The 18103-nt window shown below is 45.6% G+C and overlaps 1 protein-coding gene across 4 annotated transcripts in view; it reads right to left on the bottom strand.

Annotated features, from left to right (window-relative positions):
* The window catches only part of SRPK3 (SRSF protein kinase 3), a 252684-nt gene that overhangs the window by 139478 nt on the left and 95103 nt on the right, over window positions 1-18103 (bottom strand). For all 4 annotated transcript variants that reach the window (XM_082262612.1, XM_082262611.1, XM_082262613.1 and 1 more), the window contains exon 4: window positions 2699-2807. In XM_082262612.1, the coding sequence (XP_082118738.1) occupies window positions 2699-2807 (109 nt within the window). The remainder of the gene's footprint in view (window positions 1-2698; window positions 2808-18103) is intronic.

Here is an 18103-nt window from a genome sequence, read left to right as displayed (position 1 = left end):
AACTGTGTTAAGAAAACAAATCTATGTAGGTATAACATAAATTCTATTTATTCAATTTATCAAAATCATTGATTTCCCATTTCTTCTAAAACTATTTTCAAAATGTTTTTTTTTTTACATCTTGTCTACAGTCCATTTGACAAAAACACATATTTGTATCCTTGTAAAGAAATATCTGTTATTCCCCAGTCCATGCCCCCTGCAGCTGGGCTTGTAGAAAACTCCCCAGGTGGTGGGAGACTCCATGTAGTGTGCTGTCTAAGGCCCTGTTCACACCTGAGCATATTTCAGCTCGTAAAACGCTCATCTCTGAAGTCTCAAAATGCCCAACAAGCAAAATCCCATTCATTTAAATGGCCCCTATTCACATCTGAGCGTTTTGTCTCCAGAAGAAAAACGCCTGAAGCTCAAAAAAGCGCACAAGCTTCTTTTTTGGCTGGTTACAAGCATTTTTGCTAGATGTCAATGCCTGCCTCAAAACACCTGCAAAAAACGCCTGAAAAAAGCCAGAAAAAATTGCCTAAAAAAAGCCAGAAAAAACGCCTGTAAAAAGCCCAAAAAAACCACCTGAAAACGATACGCTAAGGTGTGAATGGAGCCTAAAAGCCCGTACACACGAGTGAAAATTCGGCCATGAATTTTCGTCCGACGACCGATCTGCTGATTTTCGGCTTGTTAGTATGATGCTTCCGACAACCGACTCCGACTTTTCGGCCGAAAAAATCCTGATGTGCAGGCTATAAAATTTTTGTCGACCGTCAAAACACGTCCGATTTTCGCCTCATTAGTACAGATTTCGATGGGGAAAAATCTTATGAGCAAGACTAGGCATGCTCAGAGATGAAAGAACACATACAAAGCAATCAAACACATGACATCACTTCTGAAGTAGAATTCTGTCGTGCGGGAAAATTTGTGTGCAGTCTAGGCACATTCCAACCAACAGACACCACTCTGGACAAAAGACGGAGGACCGGTCGGCGGAAATTCGTTGCGTGTGTACGAGGCTTAAGGGGAGCTTGTTTGGAGTGAAGCTGTTCAGCTGGGGGTTGATTAGGGTGTATTTACTCTGTCCTGCCTTCTGATTAGTTCAGGTGTAGTGAAACACTTAGAGCAGCTGTTCTTGTTGTCAGATCTCTATGACCAGAGCACACTACTCTCTGTTGTTGGGCAGAGACCAGCACGGAAATGGGTCAGGAGGATCAGTGTTGAGCTGCCTTTCATTAGCTGAAGGTACTGGAGGGAAAGTTTACTCTACAGGGAGACCACAAAGTGTGCAGAGACAGTGGACAGGCCTTGTAGTAGCTAGCAGATGCTGTGTTTGTACTGCCTTGCCATGAATCTTTTGTACTTGCAGCTTTTGGGAATGATTGGGGTCTGTACCTGCACTCAGAGCTTTTTTCCATACGATCAGGTGCAGGTACACCCCCCCCCCCAATCCCCAAATCACACAAAGTGCAGGGTTTAGGAGTGCACACTGCACAAGCTGCGGGGCTTAGGGGTGTGTCTCACAAAGGATGCAAGGTTCAGGAGTGCTTAGAAGCGTGCATTACACAGGGTTCAGAAGGAGGTAACACACACTGGTCATTGTACAACCAAAACATATCCCATCCCCCTCCCCAGTACAGACTTTCCCCCTAAATTACCCCACTACAGAATTCTCCACTCCCAGCTCTCCTGTCACCCCAATATCCCCACCCCCCCCAGTAAAAAGAAAGTCTAAAGTGATCTTATAACACATTTGGACATGTTGCTTGTGACTTGCTTCTTAGACCGATATCCATATAAACAAACCTCATTGTCTGGTAAAAAAAAAGCTCTGTTCTGAGAGGTGAGTGAATGTCAGAAAACGTGCCTGAGGTAACACTCCACAGAGCAACTGCGCAGTTAATTCCCTGACTCCCCATTTGCTAGTGCAACCCCCGGCACCAACCCTGAGACTACTGGCGGAAGATTATTGGCGAGGAGACACCGGCGTGCTGCGGACCTGCGGCCGGTTCGTTGTGCCTTCTCCCCCCCCCCCCCCCCACCACCCTCAGATCACATCTCCCCCTCTCTGCTACTCCCCTTGTGCGGCTGCTCCTCAGGCTCATTCACCATCTGAGAGGCTGGAGAGACGTTTCCATCCACCCCCCCGGGATCCTACAACAGGTACTGCCTCACTGTATGGATGTATCCTGCTCAACAGTATTTTCACCGGTTTTTAATAAATGTGACACTTATTATTTGTGACTATTCATCATGAGTTTTTATCTGTGACCCTTGTGCCCATCTGTTATTGTTTTGGGGAGCGCTCACAATCCCATCAATTTGTTGTGTTGTCGTACTTTTCTCAGCTGGATCTGAGCATGGGACAGCTGGACCCCTGACATGGACTAATTGGCACTTCACTTATGGCCGTCCATCCCATTTAGCTTGACACCACAGGTTTTGGGATCTCTGTTCATCCAGTTTCCAGCGCCAGGAATTCTTTGTACATGTTTACATTCATCTACTTATTTCTTTTATGATCAATAATTGGTTGGAATTGCCTAAAAATACAATGTTGTGTGGCCAGCATTTGTGTTGAGTACTTTCTAAACTTTTCCTCTCTCTAATTAAAATCAGCCTGAATGTAATCAAAGAAGATTCTACAAATCACATACTGTTGGTAGAAAAGTTATCACTGTTATAAATATAGCATCTGGAATCCACTTACTGAAGGTCCCAGCAAAGCCAGACGGTGGAGAAGTGACCCCAGCCCAACTTTCGGACAACATGATATCTGCCATTGAAGAGGTCTCCTATTTTTACTGGGTAATATCCTCCTATAAACAGAAGCAAGAAAAAAACATATGGACTAAATATAATACTCCACATTAACAAACTTCTTGTATAGAGAATATATGACTGTAGCCAAATAGGGAACTGCTAAACCATTGTCCACATCCATGGTTGATTTAGATAAATTGGAAGGTAAATCTCATTAGGTATGGGACCATTACCAGCGTGGACTACTAAGATAAAAGGACTTTAATGGACAGGTATAGCCATAGTGAGCATAACAATGTGTATATAAAAGTATAAAGTTTATTAATCATTAAAAATACAAGTAGGTACAACGACAAACTATCATATGATTGGATGGCATGTATAAATACAGACAATCATATGGTACATGCAATTGATGTGGTTCGACGCGTTTCGCCAATATACAAAATGGCTTCTTCGGGAACCAGATATGGTTGAATCATGTAACCTCTATTCACAAACGAGGAAAAACATATAAAAAGATACACAAATATAATAGTTAACAAACTTCTTGTAGTAGTGTCATATTTTAAAGCTATACTCAAGATGGAACACCTACTGTTTTAACTTTACTATATTGATACCATCCAATGAATCACTTCATAATTTTCTCTAACTCTGCATAGAAAGCACCTAATAATAGAGGTTCTCGCTCCAGCCCGCTCAGCAGTGCTTCCACAAACTTTTGGTCAGGAAGCATGCTCTTTTTAATGTCATAAGGGAGAGCACACTATCCTTCAGCAGTCTATCAATTAGCTTGGAGGAAGCTAAAACAGGAGTGTGGCAATATATCGTAGGCTGTGTGTCTATATTGGCACACACAACATAGGACATGCGGCTCCAATCCTGGCTAGGAGCGCACACCCATGGGTGGCTCCACAGGGCCAACAATGGAAAAAGCAACCCTGAAACCAGAAGGCAGTGCTGGTGCTGAAGCAGAAATAAAAGAAAAAGGTTTATTCTTCAAGAAGTAGAATTAGAATGCATTATAAGTCCTCACCTTAGCAGGTGAAATTGATTAAAAAAAATAAAAAATAAATTAAGGCTCCAATAAAATTTTAAGCTTTAGCAGTTAGATCAATATTTAATTTTTCTGTCTGAAAAGTACAGCTGAAGAATGAGAACCCAACTTGAGCTTGATAGATAAGTATTTCCAAAAAATGAATGTGTTAGTTACAGATGTTGATGACTTAATTATTATAAAAAAAGAGGACTGAGTTATAAGTGACCATACACCGACTTTTTAAATCTCCTAGGCATTCCACTGGATTGAGCTCCAATCCCAGAAGCCGACTCCTTAGTGGAAACGCGTCGGAGGGAGCAAGCCGCGCTGTCACACGCCACGAACCGCACTGCAGGCGGCCGTGAATTTTAACCTGCTCACATCCGCGCTACAGCCTATATACGGCTGCAGCGCGGACTTGAATTTTCGGGAGGCCGTTTTTAAACGGCCTCCCATAAACACGCCCGCCGCGCGCTCCCGCGAGCGCGCATCGGGCAGAAGCTGTGGTGGCCGTGTCCCTTGGACACAGCCAATCACAGATCGAGACGAATGGCCAATCACAGCGGCCATTCGTCACGATCGAGGCATCCAATGAGAGATGATCTCATATGTAAACATATGAGATCATCTGTCATTGCCTCGGTAGTAACAGACTCCCCGCGTGCTCCCGCGAGCGCGCACCGGGGATAATCTTTGTTGGCCGTGTCCCTTGGACACAGCCAATCACAGATCGTGACGAATGGCCAATCACAGCGGCCATTCGTCACGATCGAGGCATCCAATGAGAGATGATCTCAAATGTAAACATTTGAGATCATCACTCATTGCCAGCTCTCCCTCCTCACACACAGACTGCAGTGTGAGGAGAGGAGAGATCGTAAGTGTAAAAAAAGTGCCCACCATTGCCCACCAGTGATCACCAGTGCCCACCAGTGTGCCCACCAGTGTGCCCACCAGTGTGCCCACCAGTGTTCCCACCAGTGTGCCATCAGTGTGCCATCAGTGTGCCCAGTCTCATCAGTGCCCACCAGTGTGCCCACCAGTGCCCACCAGTGTGCCCACCTGTGCCCATCAGTGCCTGCCCAGTGCTCATCAGTGCCGCCCAGTGCTCATCACTGCCGCCCAGTGCTCATCAGTGCCGCCCAGTGCCCACCAGTGTGCCCATCAGTGCCTGCCCAGTGCTCATCAGTGCCGACCAGTGCTCATCAGTGCCGCCCAGTGCTCATCAGTGCCGTCCAGTGCTCATCAGTGCCGCCCAGTGCTCATAAGTGTGCCTAGTGCCCACCAGTGTGCCCATCAGTGCCGCCCAGTGCTCATCAGTGCCGCCCAGTGCTCATCAGTGCCGTCCAGTGCTCATCAGTGCCGCCCAGTGCTCATAAGTGTGCCCAGTGCCCACCAGTGTGCCCATCAGTGCCGCCCAGTGCCCATCAGTGCCCGCCCAGTGCTCATCAGTGTCGCCCAGTGCTCATCAGTGCCGTCCAGTGCTCATCAGTGCCGCCCAGTGCTCATCAGTGCCGTCCAGTGCTCATCAGTGCCGCCCAGTGCTCATCAGTGCCGTCCAGTGCTCATCAGTGCCGCCCAGTGCTCATCAGTGCCGCCCAGTGCTCATAAGTGTGCCCACCAGTGTGCCCATCAGTGCCGCCCAGTGCTCATCAGTGCCGCCCAGTGCTCATCAGTGCCGTCCAGTGCTCATCAGTGCCGCCCAGTGCTCATCAGTGCCGCCCAGTGCTCATAAGTGTGCCCAGTGACCACCAGTGTGCCCATCAGTGCCGCCCAGTGCTCATCAGTGTCACCGTGCCCATCAGTGTCACCAACGATGGCAAAAAAAAATTTCTCAGCCGAGGAGGCCTTCAATATAATCAGTGAGGACATGGACAGGGAGCTTTCTGCTTCGGAATCTTCGGAGTCAGAGTCTGACTCCGAAGTAAATTACGAGCCGGTCATTAGCAGCGGGACGCAGACCGACTCCGACGAGGAGGAATACTGCCCGCCTGCCAAACGAAGGCGTTCTGGTGAGGAGGAGGCAGTGCCATCCACCAGCTCCGCGGTGCCATCCACCAGCTCCGCAGTGCCATCCACCAGCTCCGCAGTGCCATCCACCAGCACCACAGTGCCTCGGCAAGAAAGGCCAAGCTCAAGTGGGGTGTCACCTCGCCCCCAAAGGGTTAGGACCAACGCCAGCCTTCCCTATGCCCTTCTGAACCCCCTGTGGCTTCCTCCCAACTCAGGAGAAGCCATCATCCCCCCTTTCACTGCCCAGCCAGGAGTCCAGGTCAACACTGAGAACTTTGCCCCAATTGACTACTTCCGTTTAATTTTTACGGAGGACCTGCTGACGTCCATTGTGGCCCAGTGCAACATGTATGCACATCAATTTATCCAGAGTAACCCCACATCTTTTTATTCCCGTCCCTTTGAGTGGAGAGACCTAACGGTGGAGGAGTTCAAGATATTTTTAGGCCTCACCCTCAACATGGGACTCAATAAAAAAAACGAACTGCAAGCATATTGGTCAACCAAACCAATCTACCATATGCCCATCTACTCTGCAGTAATGCCCAGGGCCAGGTATCTGATGATCATGAGGTTCCTACATTTCAACGACAATACCCAGTGCCCTCCCCGAAATTCCCCAGCATTTGACAAGCTGTTCAAAATTCGGCCACTTCTAAATTATTTTTCAGAAATATTCCCTCAATTATTTACCCCAGACCAAAATATATGTGTGGATGAGTCCCTTGTGAAATTTACTGGCAGGCTGGGCATCAAACAATTCATTCCCAGCAAACGGGCCCGCTATGGGGTGAAGCTTTACAAACTATGTGACCGAGCCACAGGGTACACCTATGCCTTCAGGGTGTACGAAGGGAAGGACACCCAGCTGCATCCCCCTGAATGTCCGGACTACATGGGATCAAGCGGGAAAGTCGTTTGGGACCTCATTTACCCCCTCCTTGAAAAAGGCTACCACCTGTACGTAGACAATTTCTACACCAATTTGCCCCTGTTCCGAAACCTTCACAGAAAGAAGACTCCTGCATGTGGCACGGTCCGAAAAAAACGGAAAGGCTTTCCTCAAAGGCTAGTAAACACCAAGCTGAGAAGAGGGGAGACGGCGAGTCTGAGAAATGAGGAAGTTCTGGCTGTGAAGTGGAGGGACAGAAGAGACGTGTACATGTTGTCTTCGATCCACAATGACAACTATGTGGAATCCCGACGAAGGAATGGCCCAGTCCGAAAGCCAACATGTGTACATGAGTACAACTTATTCATGGGGGGAGTGGATTTCAACGACCAAATGATGGAACCCTATCTACCCACAAGACGTACCTATCATTGGTACAAAAAAGTAGCAATTTATATTTTTCATTTGGCCATATACAATTCCTACATTTTATACCGCAAATCCACCGAAAGCCCCCAACCCTTCCTTTATTACCTGGAGGAAATCTTCACAACCCTCATATTTCCAAACGGCCCACCAGAAAACATTAGATCTGACGTAATAAGCAGACTGTCTGAACGCCATTTTCCAAGTAAAATCCCTCCCACACAAAGAGACCAAAAACGGCTGAAAAAATGTAGGGTGTGTACCAAGGCAGGAATTCGAAAAGACACCCGCTATTACTGTCCCCAGTGTCCTTCCCAACCAGGCCTCTGTGTAGACGACTGTTTCCGCCGTTACCATACTTGTCTAAATTATTAGTATGGTAAACGTAGTCCTCCGCTTTCACCCCTTATGCCACTGTATACTCCTGAAATGACCCTGGACTGTTATACAACGACGCCTTTGCCTGCTGATTTTGTACCTATGTCTGCCTGCTCCGGAACTGACCCTGGCCTGTTTTTTGACCATGCTTCTGCCTGCTGATTCTGTTCATACCTCTGCCTGATCTGGAACTGACCCTTGACTGTTATTTGACCACGCCTTTGCCTGCCGATTTTGTACCTACCTCTGCCTGCTCTGGAACTGACCCTGGACTGTTTGACCACGATTTTTGCCTGCCTCTGGAAGTAGTGGGATTCATACCACAGGGGTCTCGCATATGTGAGGGGACCAGAAATGTTTTTCTGGATGAAGAAAACAATTTTTTTTGTTTTTCTTCTTCTCAGATTAGGGTCTGGATCCCGGAGGCTTCAAAGCGATTTGGGTGGGAGAAGCCTCTACCCCTGTCCCCATTCTATCCCGACAGAGGCCCTACTTCTGCCTGCAGGACTTACTGCCATCATGCCTCTGCCTGCCGCATGCACTGACACTGGACTGGTATCCTTGCCTGGAGAATTGCATGCACTGTTGCTGATCAAGTCCCTGCCTGCTGCCTGGACTCAACTCCTGTGGACAACTGCGCTTCTAAAACTACAGGTAAGCTTTTGTTTACCCTTTGCTCAGCAGAATGTATTGTGGGGTGTAATTCATGGTAATTCATGGTATGTGCATGCTATGTGTCTTTGCATGTTGGGCCTCTGTATGTGACCTGACTGCGTAAAAGTCTCACACATGTGGTATCGCCATACTCAGGAGGAGTAGCAGAATGTATTTTGGGGTGTCATTTTTGCTATGTACATGCTATGTGTTGGAAATATCTTATAAATGGACAACTTTGTGTAAAAAAAATGCGTTTTCATTTTTTTTCCACATTTTCCGAAAGATTCTGGAAAAAAATGACATGTTCAAAAGACTCATTATGCCTCATAGAATATACGTTGGGGTGTTTGCTTTCCAAAATGGGGTCATTTAGTGGGCTTTTTCATTGTGCTGGTGCTCCAGGGCCTTCAAAAGTGTAATAGGTGGTTGAGAAATGAAAAGTGTATTTTATGCTCCGAGAACGCCTGGAGGTGCTACTTCAATGTTGGACCTCTGTATGTGGCCTGGCTGTAAAAAAAGTCTCACACATGTGGTATCGCCATACTCAGGAGGAGTAGCAGAATGTATTTTGGGGGGTCATTTTTGCTATGTACATGCTATGTGTTGGAAATATCTTATAAATGGACAACTTTGTGTAAAAAAAATGCGTTTTCATATTTTTTCCACATTTTCCGAAAGATTCTGGAAAAAAATGACATGTTCAAAAGACTCATTATGCCTCATAGATTATACGTTGGGGTGTTTGCTTTCCAAAATGGGGTCATTTAGTGGGCTTTTTCATTGTGCTGGTGCTCCAGGGCCTTCAAAAGTGTAATAGGTGGTTGAGAAATGAAAAGTGTATTTTATGCTCCGAGAACGCCTGGAGGTGCTACTTCAATGTTGGACTTCTGTATGTGGCCTGGCTGTAAAAAAGTCTCACACATGTGGTATCGCCATACTCAGGAGGAGTAGCAGAATGTATTTTGGGGTGTCATTTTTGCTATGTACATGCTATGTGTTGGAAATATCTTATAAATGGACAACTTTGTGTAAAAAAAATGCGTTTTCATTTTTTTTCCACATTTTCCGAAAGATTCTGGAAAAAAATGACATGTTCAAAAGACTCATTATGCCTCATAGAATATACGTTGGGGTGTTTGCTTTCCAAAATGGGGTCATTTAGTGGGCTTTTTCATTGTGCTGGTGCTCCAGGGCCTTCAAAAGTGTAATAGGTGGTTGAGAAATGAAAAGTGTATTTTATGCTCCGAGAACGCCTGGAGGTGCTACTTCAATGTTGGACCTCTGTATGTGGCCTGGCTGTAAAAAAGTCTCACACATGTGGTATCGCCATACTCAGGAGGAGTAGCAGAATGTATTTTGGGGGGTCATTTTTGCTATGTACATGCTATGTGTTGGAAATATCTTATAAATGGACAACTTTGTGTAAAAAAAATGCGTTTTCATTTTTTTTCCACATTTTCCGAAAGATTCTGGAAAAAAATGACATGTTCAAAAGACTCATTATGCCTCATAGATTATACGTTGGGGTGTTTGCTTTCCAAAATGGGGTCATTTAGTGGGCTTTTTCATTGTGCTGGTGCTCCAGGGCCTTCAAAAGTGTAATAGGTGGTTGAGAAATGAAAAGTGTATTTTATGCTCCGAGAACGCCTGGAGGTGCTACTTCAATGTTGGACTTCTGTATGTGGCCTGGCTGTAAAAAAGTCTCACACATGTGGTATCGCCATACTCAGGAGGAGTAGCAGAATGTATTTTGGGGTGTCATTTTTGCTATGTACATGCTATGTGTTGGAAATATCTTATAAATGGACAACTTTGTGTAAAAAAAAATGCGTTTTCATTTTTTTTCCACATTTTCCGAAAGATTCTGGAAAAAAATGACATGTTCAAAAGACTCATTATGCCTCATAGATTATACGTTGGGGTGTTTGCTTTCCAAAATGGGGTCATTTAGTGGGCTTTTTCATTGTGCTGGTGCTCCAGGGCCTTCAAAAGTGTAATAGGTGGTTGAGAAATGAAAAGTGTATTTTATGCTCCGAGAACGCCTGGAGGTGCTACTTCAATGTTGGACCTCTGTATGTGGCCAGGCTGTAAAAAAGTCTCACACATGTGGTATCGCCATACTCAGGAGGAGTAGCAGAATGTGTTTTGGGGTGTAGTTGTAAGTATTCATATGCCATGTGAGAGAAATAACCTGTTGAATATGACAGTTTTGTAAAAAAAAAAAAAAAAAAAATTTATTTTGCAAAGAATTGTGGGAAAAAATGACAACTTCAAAAAACTCACCATGCCTCTTATTAAATACCTTGGAATGTCTACTTTCCAAAAAGGGGTCATTTGGGGGTCATTTGTACTTTCCTGGCTTGTTAGGGTCTCAAGAAGTGAGATAGGCTGTCAGTACATTAGGTGTGATCAATTTTCAATGATTAGCACCATAACTTGTAGACTCTCTAACTTTCACGCAGACCAAATAATGTACACTTATTTGGGTTATTTTTACCAAAGATATGTAGAAGTATACATTTTGGCCAAAATTTATGAAGAAAAATTACTAATTTGCAAAATTTTATAACAGAAACTAAAAAAAAAACGTTTTTTTTTTAAATTTGCGGTCTTTTTTCATTTATAGCGCACAAAATAAAAAGCCCAGCGGTGAATAAATACCATCAAAAGAAAGCTCTATTTCTATGAAAAAAAGGACGAAAAATTTATATGGGTTGAGTGTTGCATGACCGCGCAATTGTCATTCAAAGTGTGAGAGCACTGAAAGCTAAAAATTGGTCTGGATGGGAAGGGGGTTTAAGTGCAAAGTAGGCAAGTGGTTAAAGAGCACTGTCCTCAATCGTATCTACCAAATTAAGGTGTTTGCCTTTTTAAATTAATAAAGTTATAAGGGTAATGCACTATCTGTCCCCCTCTCTTTCTTATGGGAACTTCTCTTTGGCGTTTGAACCCTGAGTAACTTTGGATCCATATATTTGAGGAGCGGGTAGATCCATTCATCCCAGTGAGAGTACATCACTCCAAGCTGACCAGCAATTGGATCCTTTGCCACAACAGTATTAGGCTCATTTCTCCTTTTATTTCGGTAAGAATCCACCTTCATCAGAGTGTGTCATCTTCCCACTGCACTTCCACTTCACCAGTTTTTATGTCACTATTGGATTTGTTTGCGGTAAGAGGCCACCTGAGCACAGCAACTATTTAAGATTGTGAAGCCCTTTTTGTCTGCATTTATTTTCATGTCACCTTGGCATGGATTAATTCTTCACCATTGATTTTGAAGTTGACGCAGACATCCTTTATATTTGAGAGACTTTTCTTTTGTGTAGTTTCTATTGATCACAATGTTTTTACCACATTGAGATATGTTTTGTTTGGCAATATTTTGAAGAGCACTTTATAATATATATTTATTATTTATTATATTTCCTACATCTATTCCACTGGAGAGACTTGGATGCAACACTTTCAGGCCCTGCCTTGAAACTTCCTTTGCTGAGGAAGGATACCCAGAGCTCCTGTAAAAAAACATTTTCCAACTATGCATGGAAAAGGGAAATGTGAAAACCTCTGTTAGGCTTGTTTCACACGAATGCATTTTTTTATGCTTTTTGCAGACATGCATTTCATTTTTTTAATATGGGTTCCTATGGAACACATTCACATCAATGAGTTTATGTGCTTCTGCATTTTTGGAAAGGGTTGGATACATTTTTACCGCAAAATGCAGCATTTTGCATGTAATACTTCAATGGATCTGCATCTAAATGCAAGTACTGCGTTTTTACCGCAATTTTGCCGTGATTTGTGTTTTGCGATTTGTGGGTTTGTTTTTTTTGGCTTTTACATTCACTGTGTATAGCTGGTTGCTAAGGAGGGAGTCAGGAAGCTGGCCGCCACGTCCTTACCAACCCACGAGTCATCAGTGGTCATCAGATCCACGTTGACAGCTGAATGTAAAAAAAAAAAGAATTTCTGTAAAAAAAATAGTGAGAAGAAGTAAGAAGAAGACATTTTTAATAAAGGACTTATCAAAAACTGTCTATTGTGTTTTTGTCACACTACACTACTTTTTTGGTGAATGGGTAGGGGTACCCCATACTCATTCACATGGGGGGGTTGGATCTGGGGGCCCCCTGTTAAAAGGGGCTTCTGATTTCTGATAAGCCCCCTCACCAACAGACCCCGACAACCACAGCCCAGGGTTGTCGGGAAGAGGCCCTTGTCCCCATCAAGCACCGCACCCCCCCCCCATGATGAGGGCATGTGGCCTGGTATGGTTTGGGACGGGGGGGGCGCTCGCTCGTCTCCTCCCTTTTCTGACCTACCGGGCTGTATGCTCGCATAAGGGTATGGTATGGATTTTGTTTTGGGGGGGGGGGGTGCGTGGGGTGTCCCCTCAAAATCGAAAGGGGACCTGGGGGAGGACTCCATGCCATTTTTTCCACAAATCATGAGTTGTTAAGGACATGGTCAAAAGACTCATAATGCCTCATAGAATATACGTTGGGGTGTCTGCTTTCCAAAATGGGGTCATTTTGTGAGTGTTTCCATTGTCCTGGTGCTCCAGGGCCTTAAAAAATGTGATAGGTTGTCAGGAAATTATATGTGTAATTTATGCTCCTAGAACACCTGGATGTGCTACTTTGATGTTGGGCCTCTGTATGTGGCCAGGCTGTGTAAAAGTGTCACACATGTGGTATCGCCATACTCAGGAGGAGTAGCAGAATGTATTTTGGGGTGTTATTTTTGCTATGTACATGCTATGTGTTAGAAATATCTTATAAATGGACAACTTTGTGTAAAAAAAAATGCGTTTTCATTTTCTCGCCACATTTTTCAAAAACTTGTGGAAAAAAAATGACACTTTCAAAAGATGCATTATGCCTCCTCGATTATGTGTTGGGGTGTTTGCTTTTCAAAATCGGGTCATTTTGTGGGCGTTTCCATTGTCCTGGTGCTCCAGGACCTTCAAAAGTGTGATAGGTTGTCAGGAAATTAAATGTGTCATTTTTACTCCTAGAAAGCCTGGAGGTGCTACTTGGATGTTGGGCCTCTGTATGTGGTCAGGCTGTGGAAAAGTCCCACACATGTGGTATTGCCATACTCAGGAGGAGTAGCAGAATGCATTTTGGTGTGTAGTTGCAAGTATGCCAATAAAGTGTGTGAGAAATAACTTTTGTAATATGACCATTTTGTGAGAAACAAAAAAAAAACTTAATTTTGCAAAGAATTGTGTAAAGAAATTACAACTTCAAAAAATTCACCATGCCTCATACTAAATACCTTGGAAAGTCTACTTTCCAAAAAGGGGTAATTTGGGGGTATTTGTACTTTAATGGCTTGTTAGGGTCTCAAGAAATTAGATAGGCCGTCAGTACATCAGGTGGGATCAATTTTCAATGATTGGCACCATAGCTTGTAGACTCTATAACCTTCACAAAGACCTAAAAATGTATACTTATTTGGGTTATTTTTATGTAGCAGTATAGTTTTGGCCAAAATTCATGAAGAAAAATTACTAAATTTGCTAAATTTTAAAACCTAAACAAAGAAAAATCAATTTTTTTTTACAAAATGTTTGGTCTTTTTTCATTTATAGCGCAAAAAATAAAAATCCAAATAATGATTAAATACCACCAAAAGAAAGCTCTGGAGGATGAAAATTTCATATGGGTACAGTGTTGCATGAGTAATCGTCATTCAAAATGTGAGAACACTGAAAGCTGAAAATTGGTCTGGTTTAAGGAGGTTTAAGTGCCCAGCGGGTAAGTGGTTAAAGCCAGTGACTGTAAAGCAGGATGGAAGGTCGGACCCTGAGACAGCAGATCTTCCCTGGGAGGAAGTCTCCAAGGAGTATCGGCTACCAACCTTACTAGGTCTGCGTACCAAGACCGGTAAAGCTAGTCTGGAGCCACCAGAATGACTGGAATCCCTTCCACCTCCATTCTGCATAGAAGCCTCGGCAGATGTTTCAGCGGAGGGAACGCATAGATCAGTCGTTACTGACCCCAAGGAGCCACCAGTGCGTCTGTGGCATCGGCCATAGGATCTCGAGATCTGGCTACGAACCTCTGCACCTTCTTGTTGAGATGAGAAGCAAACAGATTGACCTCGGGTGTCCCCCAACTGACACACAGGAGTTGAAATGGGTGTAGGGACTACTCCCCTTGATCCAACACCTGACGACTCAGGTAATCCACTTGCCAGTTTTCCACACCTGGGATGTGCACAGCAGAAAGGGCTGTGAAAATTTGCTCCACCCAGGCTAAATTTCGGCCACCTCCCTGACTGCCAAGACACTCTTGGTGCCCCCTGTGGTGATTGATGTAAGCCACAGCTGTGGCATTGTCCGATTGAATCAGAACCGGACAATCTTCCAGACGAGTCATCCAGTGGCTCAAAGCCTTATTGCTCTGAGCTCCAAAACATTTATCAGTAGTTATGACTCTTCTACTGTCCAGGTTCAGGCACAGAACCTCCCCAGCACCCCACCCCAGCCCGACAGGCTGGCGTCTGTGGTTACCACCGTCCAAAACAACGGGAGGAAGGACTTGCCCTGGCATAGTGCTGGAGAGTGAAGCCACCATAACAGCGCAGCTCTTGTGTTTTGCGGCTCAACTGAATCAAATTGTCTAAAGACTTTGGATCCTTGTTTCATTTGACCAGAATCTCTCGTTGCAAAGGTCTGGTATGGAACTGAGCAAACAGAACGGCCTCGAAGGTTGATACCATCAGACCCAAGGCCCACATGCAAGTTCGCAGAGAGGACAGATTGTTTGCCAGCAATGACCGGATCGACCCCTGCAACTTTTGCAGCTTGTCCGGGGGAAGAAAGACCTTCGCCAAAGCGGAATCCAGAGTCAGGCCCAGATAAGCCAGTCTCAAGGAAGGTATCAGGCGGGATTTCTTGAAATTGATGGTCCACCCGAACTCCTGCAGGGAGCTGACAGTGATCATCAGGTCGCCCATCAGGGCTGAATGAGAGTCTGCTCTCAATAGAAGATCGTCCAGATACCCCAATGCCAACACTGGGGCCAGTACTTTGGTAAACAAACTGGGAGTGGAGGTGAGACCAAAGGGTATCGCCACAAATTGATGATGTTCCTCTGCTACGTCAAAGCGTAGAAACTGATGGTTACCCGCGTAGATAGGGATGTGTATATATGTGTCCTTGATATCTATGGAGGCCAAAAAGTCTCCCTGGTGTAGAGACGCCACTACCGTTCGAATGGATTCCATGTGAAACCTCTGTGCCCGCACAAAGCAGCTCAGAGCCTTGAGATCCAGAATTGGACGCACTTTGCACTCTTTTCTGGGCACAGAAAACAGGTTTGAATAAAACCCCTAAAAGTGTTCCTGAGAGGAAAATGGTACAATCACACCTTGGGACAGCAGATCTTGTACTGCCTCGCGTAGGTCCCTTAACCAGTCTGGAGAGAGGTACAATCACACCTTGGGACAGCAGATCTTGTACTGCCTCCCGTAGATCCCTTAACCAGTCTGGAGAGAGGCGCAGGTTGGACGGGAATATTCTGTCAGACGAACGAGACCGGAATTCGATCTTGTACCCTGATCGGATCAGTTCGTGAACCCATCTGTCCTGAATCAAGGAAGTCCAAGATTCCGGAAAGAAGCGAAGACGCCCTCCCACCCCAGAAGCGGGCGAGGGCGCCCCTTCATGCAGACAAGGATTTGTCTGCAGATCCAGACTGGCCGGTCTTTGATTTACCTGACCATGGCTTCTTGGAATTCCCAGAAGACCTGAACGGCTTCCCTTTTTTTTGCGACCCGGAGGTATGAACAAGAAGCTTTTGAGCAGTGAAGGAAGGCCCCCATCTATGACGTGGTGCCTTGCACTTAGAGGACTGAGGAAGAAGAGTACTCTCCCCCCCCCCCCCGTAAGGCCTTTGATCAACTCGACCAGAGAGGATCCAAACAACCTCTCCCCAAAATAGGGAAGATCTGTCAAAGCCTTTTTGAAAGCCTGATCCGTGGACCAGCTTTTAAACCACACTATGCGTCTAATCGCAATCCCCACTACCCACACTCTGGCCACTAGGAGAGCCGCATCCAGGGACGCATCACACATGAACACCAGGGCTTGAGCAATCTGGTCCATTAGTTCCAGCAGCGCTGGGGGGAGCTGCTCAGCTTCCAAGTTACCTCTTAGTAACTTCTCTCATTCAGTAACTGTCTGTGACACCATGACATTCACAAATATTGGTTTCAAAATGGAACCCGCCAGCACGTGCAGATGGCGGGATAGAGACTCCACTTGCTTATCCACAGGGTTCGCGAAGGCTGGGGATTCTTCCACCGGAACCACAGTAGACTTATTCAGCCTAGAAATCGGGTGATCCACCTTAGGTGGCACAGTCCACCTAGTGGAAACTGCACCTGCAAAACGATAACAGCGTTTACAGCGCTTAGGCACCACTAACATGTGCTTGATGCGCCGCCATTGTCCATTGACAATATTGTCAAAAAGTTCTGGACAAAAGAACACCTTGCCCTATTTTCGGGATTTGCGGGAGCCAAATGACAACTGTGAACCCGACACTGTAGATTCATCAGCCAATCTTAAAGTTTCCCACACTGAAACTATAAGTGCTTCCACCAATGCATGTTCCCGTGCAGCAGCAGATGAGGACAGGTCCTCTCTTACCATCAGAATGCGACGACACTGACCACTCTGGGTGGGGTGCGTCTGTGGCGGCCAAGTTGACCTCAGAGTCTGAGGAAACTACCGAGATAGGCGAAGGCAGAAGGCGTTTGCGGCTAGCAATGCTTTTACATACAAAATCTATCTTAGACACAAGGCTTTCCAAGACTGCCGTAATCGCAGACATGGGCTGCGACCCAGAAGGTTCCACAGCCCCTCCTAGGGGTCCGTAAGTGAAATAGTACCCTCGGACTCCATTTTACACTGATATGAAAAAAATGCAGTGTCACTTTAAGAAGTCGCTAAATCGCGATCCCACCGCTAAATTAGCGTTTTATCCAATGCCAATGCAATACATGCCGATAGCAGACCGCTCAGGGGACTGCCAGCACAATATGTGAAAATGAAAGTAAAATGTTTCTTCACAGGAAATGACAAGCCAGCTTGTCTTAGATAGATTTTTTAAGTTACCTGCCATTCGTCTGTCCAGCAATGTGGACTACAAGAAAATGGCCACCCCATGTATTCCTATGGGGAACTAACAAAAAATGGCTGCTTATGCCATTCAATGGGGGAAGAAAAAGCATGAATCTACAGCAAAATGGCAGCCCCCGCGGTGCACCATGCAGTCTCCTGGACTGCATCAGAAGGGAAGGGACCCCACAAGAACAAGGCCACCCCAGAGGAAAAAAAGCCGCCACGGCCGCAATTTTTCCACCCCCCCAGAAGGTAAGACCTACTATGGGTAGGGGAAAGGTGGAATATCCCAGAGGCCAGGGGAACCAAGGGAGCCCTGAAGGTCTGACTATTCCAGGGAGGGGGCCCACGTCCACCCCAAGACCACCAGAGGATTGGGGGGACAGCATTACTCACCATACCACGGTACCATGTGGGCGCCACTCTACACAGACCACCTCCCACCAGGGGTGGGGGTGCTGCCAGCAAGGGGGTACGCTGCGACTCAGGGTGTTCCAGGATGATCGCATCCCAGCGAGACGCGTCCACTCACAGGCTCGTCCCCATCCATCGGGGCTCTGTTGTGGTGAGGCCTAGTTCTGGACTATAACCTGCTCACGCTCGCTGGCCAGGCTAGGAGACCATAAGGATCTAGAATATCCAGTCCGAAACCACAGCTGGCTGTTGCTCTTAGTTCTCCAGGAACTCTAACTAGTGAAAATTAAAAAATCACAAAATAACAAAATTTCCCTATTATAGCTAAGACCGAAGTCCCAGCAGGGAACTATGTCCTATTCCTAAACTAGGAAGTCAAAAAAAAAAC

Source organism: Pelophylax lessonae, assembly GCF_965119305.1.
Source record: "Pelophylax lessonae genome assembly, chromosome: 7".
Lineage (NCBI taxonomy): Eukaryota > Metazoa > Chordata > Amphibia > Anura > Ranidae > Pelophylax > Pelophylax lessonae.
Note: the sequence above shows the minus strand (reverse complement) of the source record. Positions and strands in the feature narration are given on the sequence as shown.